Source organism: Hyaena hyaena, unplaced genomic scaffold (genome assembly GCF_003009895.1).
Source record: "Hyaena hyaena isolate Hyena2069 unplaced genomic scaffold, ASM300989v1 scaffold_64, whole genome shotgun sequence".
Taxonomy (NCBI): Eukaryota; Metazoa; Chordata; class Mammalia; order Carnivora; family Hyaenidae; genus Hyaena; species Hyaena hyaena.
Genome location: NW_024080698.1, coordinates 3317202 through 3342464, shown reverse-complemented (window position 1 = coordinate 3342464; position 25263 = coordinate 3317202). Strand labels below are relative to the sequence as shown.

Below are 25263 nucleotides of genomic sequence, written 5' to 3'. Positions count from 1 at the left end.
CGGGCGAGCCTCCCCCAGCGCCCCGCAGTCCCTCCCTGCCCCGCCCACGCCCCAGGGCGGCTGCGCGGCTAGGCCTCCTCTTCTCCACGTGATTGCCGTCACTGCCTGTGCGAAGCGTGAGCCGCCATCATAAGTCTTGGCGACTGGGCCTGGTCCTGCCTCCCTCCCCCTCCTCCTCCTCTTCCGCGGGGCAGAAGTGACAGGTTAGGGTTGTACTGCCCGCGTCCTGTCCGGCTGGTGAAGCCTTGGGTCTCCGAGAGCCGGACAAGATATTAAGACTCACAGACTCCGGGGCAGACTGACCGGCTGGCCCTCCAGGTGACGGCACGGCGGGGGCGGTGCCCAGGGCCGCGCCCCGCCCCTCGCAGGCCAGCGCCCAGAGCCCGCGGCCCGTGCCCGTTTCCAGTATGGCTGCCCGCCGTGCTTGACCCGCGGCCTCTCCGCTTCGACACTTCGTAGGCGATGCTGAGGCCGAGGCCGTGACTGACACTCTCGCTCACACGCACGCACGGACCCAGACCCACGCCCGGAGCCCGAGCCCTGGGCTCGGAGCCACTCTCGCCCCCGGCGCCGCGGCCAGAGCCCGGACCACGGCTCCCGCGCCGCCGCCGCCTCGCCGAGAAGGGCCGCGCCGGACCTCGAGCGCGGCGGCCCCCGGCCGGCAGGGATGGGGAAGCGGGCTGGAGGAGGAGCAGCAGGAGCCGCCGCCGCCTCCACGTCCGCAGGGGCCGGTGTGGAGCCCGCGGCCAGCCGCAGCTGGGGCCCGCGGAGCGCGGCCGCCGGCCTACTGGGAGCGCTGCACCTGGTGATGACCCTCGTAGTGGCCGCGGCGCGGGCCGAGAAGGAAGGTGGGTGTCAGCCGGCCGGCATCTGCCAGGTCCGGCCCCGCGGCTGTCAGCACGCCCTCGCGGACGCGGCGGCCGGACTGCGAGCCGGGACGCAGGGCTGCGGCTCGGGGCTCGGAGGGCTGCCGAGCGCGCAGCTCCGTCCGGCGCGAAGTTGCTCGTTCGAGTCCCGTCCCGAGCCGGGAACTTGGAGTTCGGATGCCAACTCGTGGCGTTGGCCGTACGGAGTTGCTCTTGTTCTCCGTGATTCCTTCCCCTTGCCTTCCCCCTTGACTCCTGTCACTGCCATTTCAAAACTTCCTGAGTTCTCGTATCTTCTTGCCGCTTGGCCCACTATGTAGGAGGGGCATATCTGTAGACTTGATTGCTGTTAATGGACAAATTTTAGGACACTTTCCTCCTTTGGTTGCGGTTTTCATAACGGCGTGCACACAGCTCACTTTAAAATGTAGTAAAAATAGCAAGACTGGTGGAAAGGCTTTAAAACATAGCTTAACACAATTTTACTTTGAATTGGTTCAAACATTTCTTGGTGAAGAATCTTGTTTCTTCACCTTCCCTCTCCTTTGTCGCTTTTCAGAACTGATCGTTTAGCTAGCAATTCTATATACATAATACAGTTCCGCTTAGTTCTCTAGTAAGATCTTGGAAGTCTGTTTACATTTTTAATTTGTTTTAAGGTCAGGTGTCATCTTTAACGTGAAAGATTTTACAAACAAATACCGTTTCTAGTTGGCAAGCCTTTATAATTTACTTAAGGGCTGACCCCTCCTTAAGAAAAACTCATTAGTATTGAACGACTATAAAACTGGTACTATTACAGGGGTAAAAATTATTTTGTAACCCAGAGGACCAAATCTGTGGTTGTGTTGGCACTACCTGTTTTTGAGCCTAGAGAAATGGGTGGTCACGGAGCTTTCACAAAGAAATCACTAGAAGAGAATGGTTTTTAAAAAGCTAAGCAGAACTTGTTAGTTTAGCTTCCGTTTCACCCTAAACTGCCACTACTAGAAAATAACGTCTTGCCACAGTAACTTTCGGAGTGATGTTCTGCTTTAGGACTAAACTCCCTTGCTTTTTATCATTTTTGAAGGCAATGGCTAAATGCAAACCAAATTAATGTGAAGTGCAAATGTGCCTCTACTTACTGGTTTTCAATTTTTGTTCAAAAGATTACATTCTTTCATTTAACTCCATAAGCTACCTCAGTCTGGGTTAACATAGGTGGAAATTATTCAGAGAATTGCCATCTATTGAAAGAATTAAGCGACAGAGGCAAGATTATTTCCGGAATGAAATATTGCTGTTTTAGGACTAGTGGGGCCTGGTATTGTCCTAGTTCATTGATTGGTTACAGATCTGCAGTTAGATGATTGTTACTGTTGTGTGCTTATGGTGCCCAACACAGGCTGGCCTATAGTTTGTGTCTAGTAAAGCTAAAACAGTACAGCAACGTAAAGGGGAAGTCTCCTTTTGTTTCAGGTAGTCTTTGGCAGGTATCGTGCCCTTCATTTTCTGTTCCTTTGCTTACCTTGTACACTGCCAGGTACACAGCAGGGATTTAACATTTGTTTGAGTGAATGACTGTCTTCATGAGCCATTAGCTCAGGGAAATAAAATAATGATTGAGTCTTGTAAAACATTAAGGTTTATTATCTTTCTGCTGCTTTTTTCCCCCAACAGCCTTATATATGCGAATTTTCTGTGTATAGATAAGAACTCCCTTGTTTGCAAAATGTCAGCCTATATTTGCTAATTTCCTGTTTGTTTATAAGTTTTAGCATACCTCTCCACTCATGAATGTAGGGCTCAGTTGAGGAAAATTACTTGCCAGGGTGTAAAGTATGAAAAGATGTGGTTGAATCCATCAGTGGCCTGGCAGAATCAAACATCTTTTGTGGCCCATGTTGGGTCTGTGTGAACAGTTTGAATGTACAAACTAGCTAGTCAAGCTATTGTTGGTAATTATATTAATACAGAACACAAGCCTCTGCCCATCACAGATAAAATCTGGTTCTAATAAAATATTCTGCAAAGGTTGCTCCAAAACTGGCCTGTTCTTTAAGCTTTCTTCCTGATTAAACTTTAGTATTGTTTTTGTTTGAGTAAGTAGATGAAATGAGATTGACTTTCTTATGTGATTGTGAGTGATACCACGAGTTTAGGCATCTGATGGAGCACAAATCTAGCATTTGCCCCCAAAATGTGCTGTTGAGTTTTTTCAAGAAGTCTGGGCAGATTTTTGAAGGTGGCTGAGTTCAGTTTGTCAGTTTACACCCTTAGGATTTTTTGTGTTTATTTTAGTAGTATAAACTAGTAATCTTTCAAAGTTAAGATTTCCCTGTAAGATTAATGATAGTTCTCTGAGTACTTTGTATTTGATATATTTTTCCTCCATTACAGCAGAATTTCACTAGAAAATCTCTACAACAAAATAAAACTCATTGTCTGCTGAAGAAAAACAGCAGAAATAGCTAATTGCATTACCTAATGCAATTTTTTTTTTTTTAATGTTTGGACTAGATGTTAATTTCCTTATGTCAGAAGCATGAGCCATTTCCTTGTTTTAACATCCTAGATGTCTTAACGTTCCTATATCTTAACAGCCATTTTTACTGCTCATTAGTAGTGTTATTATTTCAGAGAAAAGGGACCTTTGAGAATGTTTTGGCTGTGCTCTATAGTTTGTAAGGATTTTGAAAGAGTTGGGAGAGTAGAAGTTACTATAATTACTACAAATAACTCACTTAATCCTGGATTGGTGTCAAGATTTTTCTTGGAGCTAAGATCTAGATATTGAGAACAGTGATGTATGTAATGAAAATATGATAAAAATATATAGTGAAAATATGTGTACATATGCTAAACATGTAATTTTTAGTAGTATTCTATTTATAAATCTGCCCATTGTGGGGCACCTGGGTGATCAGTCTGTTAAGCATCCAACTTTGGCTTAAGTCATGATCTCACAATTGATGGCTCCGAGCCCTGCATCAGGCTCTTGCACTGACAGTAGCCTGCTTGGGATTCTCTCTCCCTCTGCCCCTCCCTGCTCATTCTCTCTCTTCCAAAATAAGTAAATAAAAACTTTTTTAAAAAGTCTGCCCATTGTGACCAGCAAATAAGAGCTTTAAAAAAACAAACAAACAAACAAACAAACATCATCTATCAGGTAATACAGTTTCATTGTGAAATGGGTTTTAGGAAGGCATGGTTGTCTTTTAATTTATTATATATAAAAAGCTACATCTCATATATCTAATACATATAAACTTGAATAGATTTTCAGGAATATGATTGTTTTAGCCTGTGGCAAATTAAATTTCAGTGTCACATGTATTTTCATAAATTGGCTATTAATGGCAAGGCAAAGTTTGATAGTGTTTATTAGGACTTTTCAATTTGTTTGCAGGATACATTAGTTTTGTGCGGAAATTTGTGTTTTAAGTTGTATTTGTGACAGATGCAGGAGGAGGGTGTTTTGTCTAAAAGTGTTCTATCTACAAAGCATGTGAACAAAATCCTATACTTGGAATAAAGGCCAGAAGAGATTAAAACGTAATTAGGAGATTTGTTTTAGGAAGGTAGAATTGATTAGGGGTAGTGTTTACTTTTTCTAATCAAATTATTATTTTATAATGTAAAAATATTTTTATAAGTGATTTTCTTAAGAGTGGGGTATTTTAATCCTTTGTATGGTGGTGGAGTGGCTGCTCTTTAATTTAGAGCCTGGTAAGTAGAATATTATTTTGTTAATACTACTTCACTAATGAACTTTTGTTGGCTTATTTTTACTAAAACCTGTTTGCTACTGCCAGAAGCTTTGGAATCCTATAGTTGGAAAAAGTGTGTCCTCTCTTTCTCTTGTTAATGACTATTTTCTTTCTCTTTATAATCCTTTCAGTGGGCCCTCATAGACACTTGCCAAAAAGATCAGCTTTGGGAGTAGATATAAAATCATCTAATTGGTTATCATCCAGAGTAGTAATAAACCAGACTCCTCTTGGGGACAAATTAAATCATTGCTGAGTGCTTGATATTTTACAAATTCTTTTTCATCCTGCATGTGGCTTGAGCTTTCTGACTGGCCTTGGCAGACAGAGAGGCCTTTTTGCTCTGGCTGAATTTTTCCTCCCTGTCTGTTCTAAGCAGCATCAGACACTGTTGATAGCTGCTTCTTGGAACTTGTCTCCCTTCGTTTCTATGACTTTGTACTTCTTGGTTGTCATCCTGCCTTAGTTGTCAGTCACTGCTCTCCAGCCGCCCACTGGATGTCTTCTTTCCTATGCGTGTCCAGCCACTGGCACACCACTGCACATGTCCAGGGCAGAATTATCTCGCACCACCTCTGGTTTCCCAGTTTTTGTTAATGATGTGATTATTGTCTCTGCCACATTGGTCTCATTTTTGACCCCTTAGCAAGTGGTGTCAATGCCTGTTCACTTTCTTGGTTGGCTCTCCCAATGGCCTCCAGCCTGCGGGCGCTGCGGTAGGCTCTCACCTCTCCACTTTCTCTATCTCTGTTTGCATGGTCTTTGCTACTCATCTGTCATTCATTTTGACACATTTAGCTACTTTAATGATTTTATGGGGAACATTTCTTCACCCAGACTGGAATTTTTGAACCTCTGTCAACAGCAGTATTATGTACATAGCAGGCGTTCAGTTTTAAATGAAGGTTTGCCTCAAATGACCTTATCTTCCCTCAATACCTGAGACCTGGGCTGAGACTCAAGAGTACAGGTAAAACTCTGACTCAGTTGTGGTGTGATTGAGAAGTCTGCTGTAATAAGACATAGGGTGACACCACTTTTTTCTTTCCTGCATGTTGCTTTCCATTGTAACTGAGTGATACACATTTATGTATACCATACTTTTGTAACTTTTGGATTTTAAGATTTCAGATTCTTATGTAACCCCAGTTTATAGATCATGAAACAGGAACAGAGAAATTAAGTAGCTTTCTGAAGGTAAAAGAGTTTGTAGGTGGTTGAGCCAGGATTCCATCCCAAGCCATCTGTTCCTAGACCAAGCTGTATAATCCTGGATGAGTTCTTAAGGTAGTAGATTTTATTGTACACCAACTGGAGAAAGAGCAGAACTGTCAGTTTGTGCAAAAGCAATGTATTAAATATTCCAGCGAGGTGTCTTTTTTTTAAAACAACAGCTGCGAATATATATCCATGTCACTTGACTTTTTTTTTTTTTTTAATGTTTGTTTATTTTTGAGAGAGTGCAAGCCAGGGAGTGGCAGAGAGAGGTGGGGACAAAGGATCCAAAGCGGGCTCTGCATTTGACAGCAGAGACCGCCTGATGTGGGGCTCGAACTCATGAGCTGTGAGATCATGATTTGAGCTGTGGTTCAATGTTTTAAATGACTGAGCCACCCAGGCGCCCCACTATTGACTTGATTACCATTAAAATGATCATAGGCCATTCTGGATCATGTACATTCTGTAAAGGAAATTGAGGAAACCCATGAATGGGTAATCTGGGGAACAGATATTTGGTATTGAAAGCTACTGACACTGTTCTTAGGTTCTGATATATTCTTTGGTTAAGATTTAGGCTACCTTGCTTTCTGTGAACATTCGTTAGTTTTAGATTGGTGTGACAAGTTAGTCTAGATATATGGAATATTCTCAGAAACTGGCCCTGATTAAAAGGAACTGGAGATAATCCAGAGGCTGGTAGTGGCATCAGCTTTGAACAGTGGAAAAATCTCTTTGAGATTTCCATTAGAGGTCCAGCAGCTCCAAAAAATCCATTTCTAGTGCTTTGTTCATTCTTAGGAAGGCATTTTTGGATTAGGTGGTCATTAGTTTAATTTGCCATACTAGATCAGTTTTTCTTTCATTCCTGTGTGACTGCCTTAGAAAGATTTTTAGAAAGCCCGGACTTTTTTCATGATTCATTTTGTTGCATGTAGTACTTATGGCAAAGGTCTGAAAAACCCTGCTGTCTAAGAGGATCCTTGACATGTCTGTCATGATCGAGTGTCAAACTTGCCTTATTTGTTTGTTTCTTTATAATTGTAAAAAACACATAACATGGAATTTACCATCTTAAGCATTTTAAGAACACAGTTCAGTAGTATGAAGTATTATTCACATTGTTGTGGGACAGATCTCCAGAACTTTTTCATCTTGCGTAACTGAAACTCTGTCCATTGAACAGCAGCTCCCCATTTCTCTCTTCCCTGCTCCAACCTCACATTCTACTCCTCTTTTTTCATGAGTTTGACTACTTGAGATACCTCAGGTAAGTGGAATCATGCAAGATTTGTCTTTTTGTGGCTGGCTTATTTCACTTAGCATACTGTCCTCAAGATTCATTATATTGGAGCATGTGACAGGATTTCTTTGCTTTTTAAGGCTCAATAATATTTTGTTTTATTTATATACCATTTATCCATTTACCCGTCAATGGACATTTGGATTTCTTTCACTTTTTGGCTGTTGTAAATGATTCTGCTATGAAATGGGTGTCCAAATGTCTCTTTGAGATCCTTCATTTAATTCTTTCAGTTTATATACCCATAAGTGGGATTACTGGATCATATTGTATTTCTGTTTTTTTAATTTTTTAAGCTACTACCATACTGTTTTCCATAGTAGGCTGTACCATTTTACATTTCTACCAATAGTGCACAAAGGTTCAGTTTCTCCCCATCCTCACCAATACTTGTTATCTTCTGTATTTGTTTGTTTATAGTGGCCATCCTCATGAATGTAGGCTTATATCTCATTCTGTTATGCATTTTTGTAAGTGATATTAATTGAGCATCTTTTTGTATGCTTGTTGGCCATTTGTATCTTTTTTTTTTTTTTTTGAGAAATATCTATTCAGGTCTTTTGCCTGTTTTTGCTTTTTAATATAATTTATTGTCAAATTGGTGTCAATACAACAGCCAGTGCTCATCCCAACAAGTGCCGTTGCCCATTTTTAAACTGGGTTATTTTTATTGCTGTTGAGTTGTAGGACTTCTTTATATATTCTGGATAGCAACTCCTCATCAGATAGGTGATTTGTAAACATTTTTCCCCATTCCATAGTGATGAATGGAAGTTTTAAAGTCTGATGTAGTCCCATTTGTCTATTTTTGCTTTTGTTGCCTGTGCTTTGGATGCTGTATTCGAGAAAACATTGTTAAATCCTATGTCATGGAGCTTTCCCCCAGTTTTCTCTAGGAATTTTACAGTTTTACATTTTGTACAGTTTTACATTTTGTTCTTCAGTCAGTTTAGAGTTAATATTTTGTGTAAGATGTAAGATTAAGTGTCCAAATTCACTCTTTTGCGTGTAACTGCCCCGTTTTCCCAGCACCATTTGTTGAAGAGACATCCTTTCCCCGTTGAGTGGTCTTGAAATCCTTTATGAGGATCATTTGCCCATATATACAAGTTTTATTTGAGTTCTCAATTTTTTCAGCTGTTTGTTTTTGAGAGAGAGCGCGCATACCAGTAGGGGAGGGGCAGAGAGAGGGAGACACAGAATCCTAGGCAGGCTCCAGGCTGTCAGCGCAGAGCCCGATGTGGGGCTTGAACCCACAAACTGTGAGATCATGAGTTGAGCCAAAGTCAGATCCTTAATGGACTGAGCCACCCAGGTGCCCCATGAGTTCTGTATTCTATCCATTTGTCTCTTCAGGCAGTTACCATATTGTTTCAGTTACTGTAGCTTTGTTACGTATTTTGAAATCAGGAAGTGCAAGTCCTTAAGCTTTGTTCTCTTTCAAGTTTGGTTTGGCTGTTTGGGGTCCCTTGAAATTCCATATGGATTTTAGGATTTTTTTTCTTGTTTATGCAAAAAGTGCTATTGTGGTTTTGATAGGGAGTGCATTGAATCTGTAGTTATTTGGACATCTTAATGGTATTAAGTCTTCCAGTTCATGAACACAGGATGTCATTCCATTTACTTGTGTTGTCTTTAATTTCTTTCAGCAGTGTTTTTTTAGTTTTCAATGTGTGTAAGTCTTTCTCCTCCTTGGTTATTATATTTATTCTTAGATATTTTATTTTTGATGCTGCTTAAATCAGACCTGCATTTTTGAACAGATTATTTCAATTCATATATGACTAAACATTGTGAACATGTAGTTTTTGAGAAAAGAAACATGCTCTGTATTTGAAACAAAGAATTCTACATGCTTAAATTATTTCCTTAAATTACTTACCTATAAATTGAAACATATTTTAAGTCCTTTTAAGTTCTAACAAATCTGTGACTTTTTTCTAAATCAGTTATGATTGCAAAATCATATGACAGTCTAACTTGGGTTCTTAAGAACTAAATTTTTCTTCTATAGTTATAGTATTACATTTGCATCAAAACATGAGAGTAAAAAACCATCTCAGCAGCAAAGTTTGAGAAATCGTCTAAGCCAACTCTACTGATACAAGTTAATTAGCAGTTAATTACAAAATTCATGGTATGGCAAGGGCCCTACTTGGATTTTTTGGGGGATGAGGGGGGTACTGATTAAATTGGAGCAGATGCTTTTCTAGGGAATTTATAGTAGAAAGATGCTGTCTAGAACTTAAACCTTATCTCAGAGCTCTTTATAAATACAGTTTATCATTCTAAAAGTTACTTGGTAGAGCAGTGCATAAGAGCGGGCAGTGTGCTTTTCAAACTGGATCATTTTAAAAAATGCTTGTGTGAATTGGTGGCATGGACTCATCTGAAGTATTGCTTCTTGATTTGCATGTAGGGAATGAAGTAGTGGTTAGCACTACCAAGAGGCAATTTGTCTTTTCAGAACTAATGCAGCAGTAGTTATCTTTCATATGTAGGGGAGTTATTTCATATTTAGTGGTTTATCTCCCCATACTGCGGGCTTCTCTTGGGTTCTGGCTGGAAGTGAAAAAAGGTAAGTGAGTCTCGTGTTGAAGAGAGGAAGATGTAAGAAAGAAGTAGCAGACTGGAATTAGATTGAGTTTTATTAGGATCCTAGAGATTTTTGTAGATAGGAAAATTTGAGTATTGTCAGTTTCTTCCCAACTGCATTTGGCTTTATTTGTGTTTGTATAGGATCTTGAGCTTTTGGGGGTTGAGGACTGGGTCATGTTCTTCCTGCACCTATCATTTTAAGTGCTTCAATATGTTTAGTCCTGTCTTAGTAGGAGAGACAGTGAACCATGACCAATAAAAAAATGAACAAGAGTGAAGAAAAGGTATTTCTGAATTGATAGTGTTTATCCAAGTTTGACCTTTCACCATTTCGGGAATATATTATGTAAGCAGTTATTGCCTGTAATTGATAATGGTTGTAATTACTTAATGATGACAGCTAATGTTTATCAAGCACTTTCTTTGTATTGAGCACTGTTGTTAATTGCTTTACATGCCTTATCTCATTTAATCTTCACATTAACCCTGTGTGAGGTGCCAGTCCTTCTTCCCTCACCCTTCAGGTCTGTTTTTGGTTACAATCCCTCTGTGGCTGTCATTGCTCCTTGGGTGTGTGTGTGTGTGTGTGCGCGCTTGCTTGCTTGCTTGCTTGCTTGCTTGTGATAGTATGATACACAATTTTAATTTCCAGTAAAATGGGACAATATAATATATAATAATTCTTGCTGCACATACAGTCTGGAGGTCAGTTTGGAACCTTTTTTCAATTTCACAAAATGCATTTTGAAACAAATTATAAAATACAAATGAGTAAATGAAGAAAAATTTCTATACTCTATCAGGTACAAAGAACCAACATCAGTCATCAGTTTTCTAAGTCTCTGTGCCCTCCCCAGCTCTCTTCCTTCTCTCTCGCGCCCTTTGCCGCCTGCCCGCCGCTCCCCATTCTAAAAGAATATTGCCACATTGCCTTTGAAGAAAACTGTCGGTTGACATTTCACCAATACTTTGTGAAGGTGCCCGCTTTCCCTCATTGGCTGTTAACGCTTCTTTTAAGTCCTCACCAAACTGGTGAGAAAAGTTGTCACATTGTTTTAATTGGTTTTTTAAAAAATTGGTACTGTTTCTTAACCACGGTTTCGTACCACTGTTAAGAGTGATGCCCTTAGGTGTAACAAGTACCTCAAGTTCAGAGACAGAAGAGTGAACTCGACAGAAAGAGTGAACTCTAGCTGGTATCATCCTGGGCCACTCTAGATAAGATACTACATATGGACCGAAGTCGAAATGTGTGTCAGCAAGGAAAAGAATTCTGGAAACCACCATTCCATTGTGTATGTCAAGGAGTTGGGGTAGGAAGAACATATCAAAACTGCTTTGTGAGTTACCTTAGTCAGTGAGTGAGAATTCATGGCCTTGCCTAGGACTCTAAGATCTAGTAGTTGAAAAGTGGAAATAGTGATTGAGAGTGTGGCTCTGGACTCTTGTCATCCACTTTCTGGCTGTGTGGCTTTGGTAGGTATGATTGACCACTTTGTGTCTAAGCTTCATTATTCATAGAGTAGGGGTAATGATAGCATTTTTCTCATTGAGTTCTTGCAAAGATTTACTGAGATGGTAGGTGAAAAGCTCTTAGCACAATGCCTGACACATTAAAAAATTTACTAGTAAGACTGAATACTATTATGCATTTGCTTATTTGTATTGCTTTTGTATTGTTCAATCCTGCCTTTTGTCAGTTTTCCCATTGGTGTTTGGGAACATTAATTAAGGATTAAGGATTTCATTTTTCTAAATTTTTATTTGCATTTAATTTTCTATATTTTAATTTCTTTTTTTTATTTTTGAGAAAGAGGGTGCAAGTGAGCAAGGCGCAGAGAGAGAGAGAGAGAGCGAGCAAGAGAGAGAATCCCAGGAGGGGCAGAAAGAGAGAGAGAAGCAGGTCTCACCCAAAAGCAGGGCTCCTGCTTACCGGAAGTGGGGCTCAAACTCATGAACTGTGAGATCATGACTTGAGTCGAAGTCACATGCTTAATGACTGAGCCACCCAGGTGCTCTATATTTTAATTTTCTATTTATTATTATTATAAAATTTATTGGCCAACATTTATTTCCTTTATGGTTTCCTTTATGGTTGTTATGTGTAAGAAGCCTTGTGCATAAAGTGTATTGACCAATAATATTTTCTTTGTAATTGCTATTTTTAAATGAAAATCTGTAAGTCATCAATCTTTTGTTATCAGGTAGGGAATCTAGTTTTCTCAAATGATTAGTTGCTTTAATACCGCTTATTGAGTTGTACACAATATTTTCTTTTTTATGCAAATTTTATTATATATTTGGATGAGTTACTTGATCTATTTTTTTTCCTGATTATTTTGTCCATTTTATTAGGTGACTTGGCAGGTCATTACCTCCCCCTAAATTACTGTTATCCCAAAAGGATTTTCTGGTCTACCTTGTTTTCATTCTCTACAAACACTAAAATCATTTTGAAGAAAATTTAAAATTTCTATTTGCTTTTTGATTAGGATTGTGTTAAAATGTTAGGCAAATTTGGAACTTGACATCATTTTTAATGTTTTCTATTTATTTTCCTTTCACACACACACACACACACACACACACACATTGAACTGTATAAAACTGCCATTTTTGTGGGCCCCAAATGATTGAATAACAGTGTAGTTATTCAGTAATATTAACATATATGTTTGCATGTATTAGTGCATTGGCTAGCGCTTTAGAACACTTAAACAAGAGTGGTTAAAAAGTGGGCCTACTTAACCTTTTTTTGGTCTTTAAAATTTTTTTTTAATATTTATTTATTTTTGAGAGAGACAGAGAGAAAGAGCATGAGCAGGAGTGGGAGACACAGAATCTGAAGCAGGCTCCAGACTCTGGGCTGTTAGCACAGAGCCCGATGCGGGGCTCGAACTCTTGAACTGTGAGATTGTGACCTGAGCTGAAGTTGGACACTTAACCAGCTGAGCCACCCAGGTGCCCTGTCTTTTGGTCATTATAGGGAAATACCTTCAGTGTTTAATTGTGAAGTATAATTGTGGCAGTTGATTGGAATTAGATGTTCTCAATAATAGAAGATTTCTTATTTTAAGAGTTTTAGTCTCAAGAGTTATTAGGGATAGATGTTATGCTTTATCAGATCAAATTTTCTTATTTATTTTTTTTGTTTTTTACTTTAAGCTATTGATTTTGGCTGTTCGAATTACAGAAACAATTATCTTAACTTAGTTCCACTCAACTCTTCTTGGTCAACTAACCCACATTTCTATTCCCTCTTGAAACCTGTCCATGGATGCCCATTGAACCTGGGCTGCTAACCCCCACAGACGTTCACATTTGCTCCTTCTAGTTAATGCATAAATTTATTTTATTTTATTTTAATTTGAGAGAGAGAGTGCATGGGGGAGAGGAGCAGAGAGAGAGAGAGAGAGAAAGAGAGAGAGAGAGTGAGAGTCCCAGGCAGGCTCCATATTGCCAGTGCAGAGCCCCACTTGGGGCTCGATCTCATGACTGTGAGATCATGACCTGAGCCGAAATCAAGACTTGGATGCCCAACAGACTGAACTACCCAGGCGCCCCAGTGTGTGTATTTTTGTTTATGGTTTCCTTCCTTCCTTCCTCCCTCCCTTCCTTCCTTCCCTCCCTCCCTCCCTCTCTCTCTTTCTTTCTTTCCTTCTTTCTTTCTTCTCTGTCTCTTTCTACCAGACGCTTTAAAAGCTTTTGAAATATTTCAGACATTGCAATGCCTGAAATATTTCAAAAGCTATCAATAATAATAGCAACAACAAAAAGTGGTTTTAAGAATAACAAGAACTATGCAGAATCTGAGGAAAACTTTAAAACATTCTTGAAGGCAGAGAAGTAGATTTGAACAGTGGAAAGACATTCCTTGCCCTTGGGTAGGAGAACTCAACATCATAAAGGTGTCAGTTCTCCCTAAGTTAACATTAATTTAACACAGATGAGCAATTAAAAAATAACACAACTTTTTATAGAGTTTATATGGAAAAATAAACATGTAGGAATGCTAGGGACATGCTGAAAAAGAAAAGTTATGAGGTGTGATTAGCATAGGCAGTTATTAAAACATATACTATAAAGCCATTATATATTTGGAAAAAGTAAGGTATTGATATATAAATAGATAAGTGGAATAGAACAGAAATTTTCTAAGTGGATGTTAAGTCCGTGTGGTTTATGCTACACACCTGCTTTTCCTTCAGGGAGTCTAGAATGTGTTAGGTGGAGAGTGCCTATATGACCGGCCCCCAACTAAAACCTTGCACCCTGGATTAATTTCCTATTACTGTTGTAGCAGATTGCCACAACTTCAGGTGCTTAAAGCAATGTCAACTTAATCACTTATAGTTCTGAAGAGCAGAATTCTAAAATCAAGATATTGGCAGGTCTGTGTTCTTTCTAGATGCCTTGGTGGAGAATGTTTTCTCACCTTTGTGGGCTTCTAGAGGTCACCTGCATTCCTTGGCTCCTCTCACTCCACTGTCCTGCTTCATTCATTCCAGCTTCCTTCTTTCATCGTCACGTCACATCGCCTTCTGACCTTCTGATCCGCCTCCCTTTTGTAAAGACCAGTGTGATTACATTGGGCTCATTTGGGTAATCCAAGATGACCACCTGTCTCAAATTGTTAGTTTAATCTCATCCACAAAATGCCTTTTGCCACATAAAGTAACATTCACAGATTTTGGGGATGAGGAGGTGGACGTCTTGAGTGGCCATTATTTAGCCTGCCACAGACATTGAGCCTATGCTTGAGTTTCCCTGGTGGGTAAGACACCAAAAGCACAAACAACAGAAGAAAAAGTAGATAAATTGGACATCATCAAAATGAAAAAGTTTTATGTTTTCAAAGGATGTCAGAAAAGTGAAAAAACCCACTGAATGGGCAAAAAGATTTGTAAATCGCATACCTGACGTGAGAGACACGTAGCTGGAACACAAAAAGAACTCTTAACAACTCAATAGAAAAAATGCAACCCATAAAAAATAGACAAAGGATCTGAGAAGGCATTTCTCCAAACAGTAAGTTCATGAAAAGATGCTCAGTATCATTAGTCATCATAGAAATACGAATCAAAACCAAATGAGATACCACTTCACACCTACTAATATGCTTGTAATAAAAAATGACAGATAATAACAAGTGTTGGAGAAGATGTGGAAAAATTAAAATGTCATATGTTGCTATTGAAAGTATAAGATGGTGCAATTTCTTTGGAAAACAGGCTGGCAGTGCCTCAAAATGCTAAGGAAAGCATTATGTTCCAGCAATTCTGGGTATATTCCAAAAGAAATGAAAACATCTGTGCACACAAACTTGTACAGGAATGTCCATGGAAGTATTTTTCTTAATAGCCCAAAAGTGGAAATAACTCAAATGTCTTATCAACTGATAAATGGATAAATAAAATGGAATATTATTCAGCCATGAGAGAATAAAATTTTGATGCAGGCTATAAATACAAACAAACCTTGAAAACACTAAGGGAACAAAGCCAGTCACAAAAGACCATGCCTGACCACACACACAAAATGTCCAGAATAGACAAGTCCTTAGAGACAGAAAGTAGATTAGTAGGGACAGAAAGCTTAGGGCTGGGAGGGAGGAATAGAAGACTGCTGAAAGGTGTGGGGTTTCGTTTTGGGGGTGATGAAAATGTTCTGGAATTGGTGATGGTTGAACAACTCTGTGAATATACTAAAAACAATTCATTGTGTATTTTAAATGGGGAATTACATAATATGTGAATTCTATCCCAATAAAGTTGTTATTTAAAATGCTTATTTAAAAATTGACAAATCTTTGTCTAAGAAAAAAATACGTAAGATACCATTTCTCACTTATCTGATTGGCAGAAGTTTAAAAGCTCGATAACCCCTCTGGTGAGCCTGTGGAAAAGCACAGCTTTACTGGTGGAAATGCAAAAAAGGTACAACCTTAATGGAATGAAATTTGGAATGTTATCTGACATAACTACGTATGTATGTAGCATTTTGACCTAGCAACCCCAGTCCTAGGAACCTACCCTGAAGATGCACTTCTGACATACAGATACATACGCACCAAGGTATGCATAACATTATTTGTAATTGAAAAACACTGGAAACTGCCTAAATGTCCATATGTAGTTGAATAAATTATATTCACATAGTGAGTTATTATTATACACTCATACACACATAAAACAGAATGAAGAAGGTCTCTAGAGTCTGACGGTGATTACCCAAATACATTGCAAAATGGAAGCAGAAGAGAACTAAAGAGAAGGGAAGGGAGAGAAGGAGAAAAAGACCGAGGGAATATGGCTGTGTTATGTGTATAGAGAGTATGCATGCTACTTTAACACATTTTTGTTTTGCTGAACTTTGTGTTTGTGTATGTGTGTGTGGTGTGCAGTCCTATGAATACATGTATAGATTTGTGTAACTACCACCACAGTCAGGATGCAGAACAGTTGCATTACCCCCAAAACTCCATTGTGCTTTGCCATTATAGTCACACCCTGTGTCCGCACTTCTAAACCCTGGCAGAGGATGTGTGACAGAAATGTCACTATAGTTTTCTCTTTCTGAGAATGTCATGTAAATGAAATCATACAGTATGTATAGTTTTGGGACAATAATGTTAGGATTGGTTTCTTTGACTTACCACAGTGCCTTTGAAATTCATCCAACTTCTCATGTGTATCAATAGTTTGTTTCCTATGCTGGGTAGTATTCCAGTGTATGAATAAACCATGATTTGTTATCTGTCATATTTTGATAAAACTAAGGGTGTTTGCAGTTTTTGGCTATTAAAAATAAAACTTCTCTTGGATATATACTTAGTAATAAAATATCTGTATCATATGGTAGGCGTATGTGTAAGAACCTCCTAATTTTATTTTCCAAAGTAGTTATTCCCCAGTGAACATATTTCATGTGCTCATTTACCATCTATATATCTTTTTTGGTGAAGAAGCTCTTCAGATCTTGCCCATGTCTATATTGCATTATTTTTATTTTTATTTTAGAGAGAGAGACAGACAGACAGAGGAAGAGCAGGGGAGGGGCAGAGAGAGAGAGAGAGAGGAAGACACAATCCAAGCAGGCTGCAGGCCCCAGGCTCTGAGCTGTTAGCACAGAGCCCAATGCAGGACTCAACCTCCCAGACCATGAGGTATGACCTGAGCTAAAGTCGGATGCTTAACCAACTGACTGAGCCATCCGGGGGCCCCTGTTTTCTTTTGTTTTGAAGTTTATTTTGAGAGAGAGAGCACACATCAGTGGGGGGAGGAGCAGAGAGAGAGGGAGAGAATCCCAAGCAGGCTCTGCACTGTCAGTGAGGAGCCCAGTGTGGGGCTCAAACTTATGAACTGTGAGATAATTCAACCTGAGCCAAAATCAAGAGAGTCAAGTGCTTGACCTACTGAGCCACCCAAGTGCCCCATTATTGGTTTTCTAACTGAGATTCGAAAACTCCTGAGATATTCTGGCTGTAAGTTCTCTGGAGGTATATGTTTGCAGAGATTTCCTCCAAGTCTGTGGCTTGTATTTTCATTCTCTTTATGGTTGTCTTATTGAAGATAAGTTTTTAATTGATTAAGTTCCAGTTTATCAAGTTGTTCCTTAATAGATTATGTTCTTGGTATTATATCTAAATCTTTGCCTAACTCAGAGTATCAAATATTTTCTCCTTTGTTCTAGAAGTTTTATAGTTTTATGTACTCCATTTAGACCTGTGGTCCATTTTGAGTTAATTTTTACATATGGGACAAAGCATGGATCCAAGTTCACTTTTTTGTATATGGAGATATCCGGTCAAAAGAAGAAAAGACTGTTCTTTTCTCACTGCGTTGTTAGTGCAGTTGTTGAAAATCAGTTGCCTATGCATGTATTGGTTTATATCTGGTCTTTTGTTTCAATAATCTGTTTGTCTGTCTGGGTTCCAGAACCGTACCTCTTCACTACCTTTATAATAATTACTGAAACAGATAGTGTTAGTCCTCCAACTTAGTTCTTCATTTTCAGAGTTGTCTTGCCTATTCTAGGTCCTTCACATTTCCTTAAGAATGTAAAGTCCTATTATCAATTTCTGTAACAAAAACTGCTGGGAACTTGATTGGGATTGTGTTAAATGTATGATCAGTTGGAGGAAAATGGACGTATTAATATTTAGTCATCGAACAAGGGACATTTTACCTGTGTAGGTCTTAAGTTTTCTTAGTCATAGTTTATAGTTTTCAGTGTAACGGTCTTTTACATCTTTTGTCAGATTTATCTCCAGTATTTTATATTTTTTATATAATTCTAAATGGTATTTAAAAAATTCAGTTATTGTTCATTGGTAATATATAGAAGTGAATTGATATTTGTCTGTTGATTTTATAGTCGGTAATCCTAAACTGACCTTTAGTTTTGTAGCTTTTTCTATAGGATCATTGTATTTTCTCTATAGGTAATTATGTTTGCAAATAAAGACAATGTTACCTGCCCTTTTCCAGTCTGGACTCATTTTTTTTTTTCCGTTGCCTGATTGTACTGGCTAGAACCAGAGGTAGTAAGAATGAACATCCCTATCTTGTTCCTCATCTCAGGGAGAAAGCATTCAGTCTTTCACCATTAAGTGTGGTTTTACCTGCACCTTTTTCAGATACCCTTCCTCAGGTTGAGGAAATTCTCTTTTGTACCTGGTTTGATGAGGGTTTTTAACAGGAATAGATGTTGAATTTATCAAATGGTTTTTGTGTGGCTATGGAGGGTTTCTGTTTTAGGTGGTTAATATGGTGAATTACCAGCCTTGAGTTTCTTACTTGATTATGATGTATTATCCTTGTAATGTATTATTTGACTTTTTGTGGGGGGGATGAGGGCTAACATTCTATTTAGAATTTTTATGCCTGTGGTCATGAGGGAGAGATAGTGGTGTGTTTTCTTGTAAAGTCTCTGCTTTCGGTATTAGGGTAATTCTGGCCTCATAGGAATAGTTGAGAGGTTATTTTTTCCTTTCTAATTTTTTGGAAGAGTCTATATAGAATTGGTATTTTTCATGTAATGTATGATAAGAATTAAGAATTGAAGCCATCTGGGCTTGGGGTTTCTTTGTGGGGAGATTTTAAACTACAATCTCAATTTTTAAGATCAAGACTATTCAGGTAATCTCTTTGGTCATTAAAGTCTTTCCAGGACTGCATCCGTTTGTGTAAGGTCTCACATTTATCAGCAGGGTTGTTTATAGTGTTCTAGTATTTTTTGAGTATTTGTAGAATCTGTAGTCGTGACACCTCTCTCATTCCTGATATAATTTGTGTCTTCTCTCTTTTTTCTTGATCATTCTATTTAGAAGTTTATCAATTTTAATATTTTGCCCAGAACGAGCTTTTGGTCTCTCTCTGTCTTTCTCTCTCTCTCTTTCTTTCTTTGTGTTTCTTTATATTGATTTCCACTAAGATACTTTTGTAATTTTTTTATTAAAGATTTTTTTAAAAATATAATTTATTGTCAAGTTAGCTAACATACATTGTATACAGTGTGCTCTTGGCTTTGGGAGTAGATTCCTGTGATTCATCGCTTACATACTCTAGTAAGATTTTTAATTATTTCCCTTCTGCTTACTTGGGCCTTAATTTGCTCATTTTCTAGTTTCTTCCTAGTTGTTCTAGCTCTTATTGAGAGAAGAGTAGTAAAAATCTCTAGCCATAATTGTGACTTTTCTGTTTTTCTTTGCAGTTTGGTCAGTTGTTGCTTCATGTATTTTGAGATTCTGTTGTTTTTTGTGTTTTTTTTTAAATTTTTTATTTAATTTTGAGAGAGAGAGAGAGACAGCATAAGTAGGGGAGGGCCAGAGAGAGAGGGAGACACAGAATCTGAAATAGGCTCCAGGCTCTGAGCTGTCCGCACAGAGCCCAATACGGGGCTCGAACCCACGAACCGCGAGATCATGACCTGAGCCAAAGCTGGACGCTCAATCGACTGAGCCACCCAGGTGTCCCAAGATTCTGTTTTTTAATTATATAATGTTTAGAATTGTTTTGTTCTCTTGAGGAGTTAACGACTTTATCAAAGTAAAATGACCATCTTTATCCCAGATAATATTCTTTGCGCTGAAACCTACTTTGATATTAATTTAGCCACTGCAGCTTTCTTTTGACTAGTGTTAGTATAGTGTATATTTTTCATGTGTTCAGTTTTAACCCGTTTGTCTCTTTATATTTAAAATGTGATTCTTAGAGGGTTGTCTTGCTGTTACCCAATATGATAATCTCTTCTTTTTAATTGTGACTAGATGCATCTAATGTGATTATTGATATGATTAGGATTGAGTTTATTGTCTAGCTGATATCTTTTGTCCCTCTCTTCTTCCCTTTTTCCTGCCTTCTTTTGAATTATTATTTTGTATTTATCTCATTTTGGCTTGTTAGCTATAGCTAATTAAAGTTTCATTATTTAATGGTGCTTAAGATTTGTAATATCCATCTTTATCACAGTCAACCTGTGATATTATACCACTTAAAATAGTTTACTTAATGTTTTTTACTCTTTGAACCTTTATACTATTGTGGTCATATTTTTTATTTTACATATTTTATGCCCCACAATATATTGTTATGATTTTGTTGAAATATATATATTTACATTTAGTTTGAATGGTTAACATGCAGTTACCATTTCCAGTAATTTTCCTTTTTTATTTTATACCCATATTTCTACCTGGTATTGTTTCCTTCTGTTTGATTTCCTTCGTTTCTTGTAGTGTGTATGAATTTTTCAGCTTTTATGTCTATAAATGTCTTTATTTTGTCTTTGCTTTTATTTTTTTTTAAGTTCATTTATTTATTTTGAGAGAGAGCAAGAGAGTGGGCAGGGGACAGGGAGAGGGAAAGAATCCCAAGCAAGCTCCATGTGGCCAGTATAGAGCTTGATGCTGGGCTTGAACTCATGGACTATGAGATCATGACCTGAGCCAAAAATCAAGAGTCGGACAATTAACTGACTGAGCCACCCAGATGTTCCTGTCTTTGTTGATTATTTTTTTAAAAAATTTTTAATGTTCATTTATTTTTGAGAGACAGAGACTGTGAGCAGAGGAGGCACAGAGAGAGAGGGGACACAGAATTTGAAGCAGGCTCCAGGCTCTTAGCCGTCAGCACAAAGCCTGATGCGGGGCTCAAAGTCACAAACCGTGAGATCATGACCTGAGCTGAAGTCAGATGCTTAACCGACTGAGCCTCCCAGGTACCCCTGTCTTTGCTTTGACAAGATATTTTTATAGTTCTTTTTTTCCATGTTTCTTGTGCTTAAGATTTATGGCTTTCTTGGATCTATGTATTTATAGTTTTCATTAAGCTTGGAAATTTTCCACTATTAGTTCTTTAAATATTTTTTCTGTCCTCTTCCCAATTTGGGGTCACCAGTTATCCATGTACTAGGCAGCTTGAAATTGATTCCACAACTTCGTATACTATGTATATGTAGTTTTTGCATTTTTTTCCCTTGTGGTTTGCATTGTTTTCCTTGTGAGTGCCATTGAGTTCATTAATCTTTTCTTTTGCAGTGTCTAATCTGCCATTAATCCCATCAAGTGTATTTTTCATCTCACATATTGTGGTTTTCATCTCTAGAGGTGTAATTTCAGTCTTGTTTATACATTTTATTTTTTTCTTTTTAGAACATATGGAAAACATTTATAAAGCCTTTTTTATTGTTAACTAATTCTAACTTGTACCAAGTCTAGGTTGGTTTCAATTAATTATTCTCCTATTGGTTCATGCTTCTTTTTTTTTTTCTTTGTTTTTTGAGAGAGTCCATTCCTGTGCATGTGGTAATAGGGGAGGGGCAGAGGGAGAGAGAGGATCTCAAGCAGGCTCCATGCCCCGTGAAGCCTGACATGGGCTCGATCTTGTGACTGTGAGATCATGACCTGAGCCAAAATCAAGAGTAGGTTGCTTAACCGACTGAGCCACCCAGGTGCCCTGGTTCATGTTTTCTTATCTCTTTGCTCACTGATCTGTAATTGAATGCCGTATGTTGTGAATTTTACCTTGTTGTTGGGTGGTATATTTTTCAATTCCTAGAAATATTCTTGAGCTTTGTTCTAAGATGCAGTTAAGTTACTTGGCAACAGCTTGATCTTTTTTGGGTCTTGGTTTTAAGATTTGTTAAGTGGGTTTGGAGCAGTGTTTGGTCTAGGACTCAAATTAAGTCCCCACAGCTAAGATAATGACCTTAATGAGTACTCTATACCATATCTCATCAATTGTGGGTTTTTCCAGTTTGACTGGTGGGAACAGGCACTAAAAATGGCTCTGTGTGAGCACCATGCGCTGGTCCTTCTAATCCTTTTGGATGTCTTTTCCCCCAGCCTTAGGTAGTTACTTCACATACATGTGCTTATCAGGATTTTGCTGGTATTCAGTGGAGACCCTCTGTGATTCTCTGGTGTTCTCTGTGCAGGGCTGTTATTTCTGGTACTCTGTCCTGTGAACTCTCAACAACCTTGGTTTCCTTAGACTCTCAACTCTGTCTCAACAACCAACCCAGACAGTCCACCAGGCTCTGTCAGTTTCCCCTACCTGCACTGCAGTCTTACTCATGGTAGTAATTTGGGGCAGTCGTAGGGCTCACCTTGTTTGTTGAAGATCGCATATCTTCCGGATTGTTGTTTTCATTAACTGATATGTAGGGTCTGAAAACTGTCATTTCATGCATTTTATCTGACTGTTTGGTTGTTTCTAGTGGTAGGGTATGTATGGCCCTTGCTATACCATTGTGCCCAGAAGTAGAAATCTAGACCTCTTATATCAGTTACTGTTCTTCAGTATGGCCAACATTGTTACTTTCAGGTGTTGTTCCTGAACCTTTTGCTACAGAAAACATTTTTGTAATTAATGTGTATTAGTCTCCAGTTACTCCTTTAATAAATAGCCACAAGCTTAGTGGCTTAAAACAACACTTCTTACCTTATAGGTCTAGATATCAGAAGTCTGAAATGGATTCCATAGGCAAATAAAATCAAGGTGTTGGTGGGATTGTGTTCTTTTTGGAGGCTCTAGGAGAGAATCTGCTTGTCTGACTTTTTAAGCTTCCAGAGGCCTTGTGGCCCTTTCTTCTGTCTTCAAAGCTGGAAGCATCTGCCCAAGTTCTTCCTTTTTAATTTTAATTTTGTTTTATCTTAATTCCAGTGTAGCTAACATACAGTGTTATATTAGTTTCAGGTGGCCAGGGCTTTCTTGTACTGCCATCTCTCTGGGCCTCCCCTTTCTGCTTCCTTCTTCCACTTTTAAGGATATTGGGCCTACCTAGATAATCCGGAATAGTCTTGTTATTTTAAAATCAGCTTATTGTGGGTGCCTGGGTGATTCAGTCAGTTAAGTGTCTGACTCTTGATATTGGTTCAGGTCATGATCTCATGGTTTGTGAGATCAAGCCCCACATGGGGCTCTGTGCTGACACAATGCCTGCTTGGGATTCTCTCTCTGCCCCTCCCCTGCTCACTCACTGTCTCTCTCTCTCTCTCTCTCAAAATAAAAATAAATAATTTAAAAAGCCAGCTGATTGCCGTCTTAATTCCATCTGCAACCTTAAGTGAGTCCCTTTTGCCTGTGATCTAACATATTCACAGGGTCTTGAGATTAGGATGTGAACCACCTAGAGGGTGGAAGGATGTTATTCTGCCTGTCACTGATAGATGGCTTTCAGCATCCTTCTCCTTTGCCTTAGACATTTTTCTTTTTTGTTCCAGTGAAGAAAAATGATACATTAAAGGATTTTCCTTTTAACCTGCACATGTTAAAAAATATTATTAGAGGGGTGCCTGGGTGGCTCAATTGGTTAAGCATCCAACTCTTAGTTTCTGCACAGGTCGTGATCTCGCATTTCATAGGATCAAGCTCTGCATTGGGCTCTACAGTGACATCGTGGAGCTTGCTTGGGATTCTCTCTTATGCTCTGCCCTTCCCTGGCTCGTGCTGTCTCTCTCTCTCAAAATAAATAAACTTTAAAAAAGTAAAAAATAAATACAAAATACTATTAAAAACAATGAAACTATCTACCTTTTATTTATTTATTTTTTAAATGTTTTATTTATTTCTAGGAGAGAGAGAGAGAGAGAGAGAGACAGCATGAGCAGGGGAGGGTCAGAGAGAGAGTGTTTCATATTCTGAAACAGGCTCCAGGCTCTGAGCTGGCAGTCAGCACAGAGCCCGACGCGGGGCTCGAACCCACAAACCGCGAGATCGTGACCCGAGCGAAAGTCGGACGCTTAGCCGACTAAGCCACCCGGACGCCCCTGTATCTACCTTTTAAAAAAATGTTTATTTATTTGAGAGAGAGAGACAGCATGAGCCAGGGAGGATCAGAGAGAGAGAGGGAGAGAGAGAATCCCAAGCAGGCTCTGTGCTGTCATTGCAAAGCCCGACACGACTCCATCTCACAAACCAGGAGATCATGACCTGAGCTGAAATCCGGAGTCATACACTTAACCGACTGAGCCACTCAAGTGCCCCAGTCTGCCTTTTTAAAAAATGTTGTGTATTAGGGGCACCTGGGGTAGCTCAGTCGTTAAGTGTCTGACTTTGGCTCAGATCATGATGTAGCACTTTGTGAGTTCCAGCCCTGCATTGGGCTCTGTGCTGACAACTTGGATCCTGCTTCGGATCTGTGTCTCACTCTCTCTCAAAAATAAATAAACATTAAAAATTTTTTTAAAAAAGTGTTGTGTATAGCTTGTCTATCATACGTAGTGTTTAGAGGTAGTTTATTTTAATTTCAGATATAATTCAGATCTTAATTTTTTAAAATTTTATTTATTTGTTTTGAGAGCGAAGGACCATGAGATGAGCAGGGGAGAGGCAGAGAAAGAGGAGAGAGAGAGAGAGAGAGAGAGAGAGAGAGAGGATCCTAAGCAGACTCCATGCTGTCAGCATGGAGCCAGATGTGGGGATGGAACCTGCAAACCACAAGGTCATGACCTGAGCTGAAATCAAGAGTTGGACACTCAACCAACAGAGCCACCCAAAGTGCTCCTTAGTTTTTATGGATTACTTCACAAGGTTGTGATTTGAGAATCTTTCAGCGTATTATATCTGGCAGTCTATAGAAACTTCCCAAGCTTGTGAAGGTGATTATTTGCCACAAATGTCATTTTAGACCGATGTTAATCTCCTTTGTATTTCAATATTTTTTTTGTCTTAAAATTGTATTATTACCCCTCTGTCCCTTCCATCACAGTTAACTTCTTGTGCTCTGTGCTAGTTTATCACACGGAACAGCTGGGAAGTCCTTGTGTGTGTTCTTTTCCTATTAGCAGTGTCATCTCCTGCATGTCAACGGTTTCAGTACTCTTTGACAGATGTCAGTGTTGCAGACCCATGATCTTTTCCCTGACCTTTACCCATGGTTCTGTGGGAAGGGTTTCATGTACTTAATATTGACTGAGTAATTTATGTTCAGCAGCTCTGAGTGATTAAGTTTCACTTTCCCTTCCACAGCTGTCTTTGTGTTGTGGCTCCCATATTCTTCATATGTCTACATAATTGTTGAT

General features: G+C 39.0%; 1 protein-coding gene across 1 annotated transcript in view; it reads left to right on the top strand.

Annotated features, from left to right (window-relative positions):
* Positions 1–306: 306 nt before the first annotated feature.
* The window catches only part of TMEM131 (transmembrane protein 131), a 237732-nt gene continuing 212775 nt past the window's right edge, over positions 307–25263 (top strand). The window contains exon 1 of the mRNA XM_039232398.1: positions 307–848. Coding sequence (XP_039088329.1) covers positions 668–848 — 181 coding nt within the window. The 5' untranslated portion in view covers positions 307–667. The remainder of the gene's footprint in view (positions 849–25263) is intronic.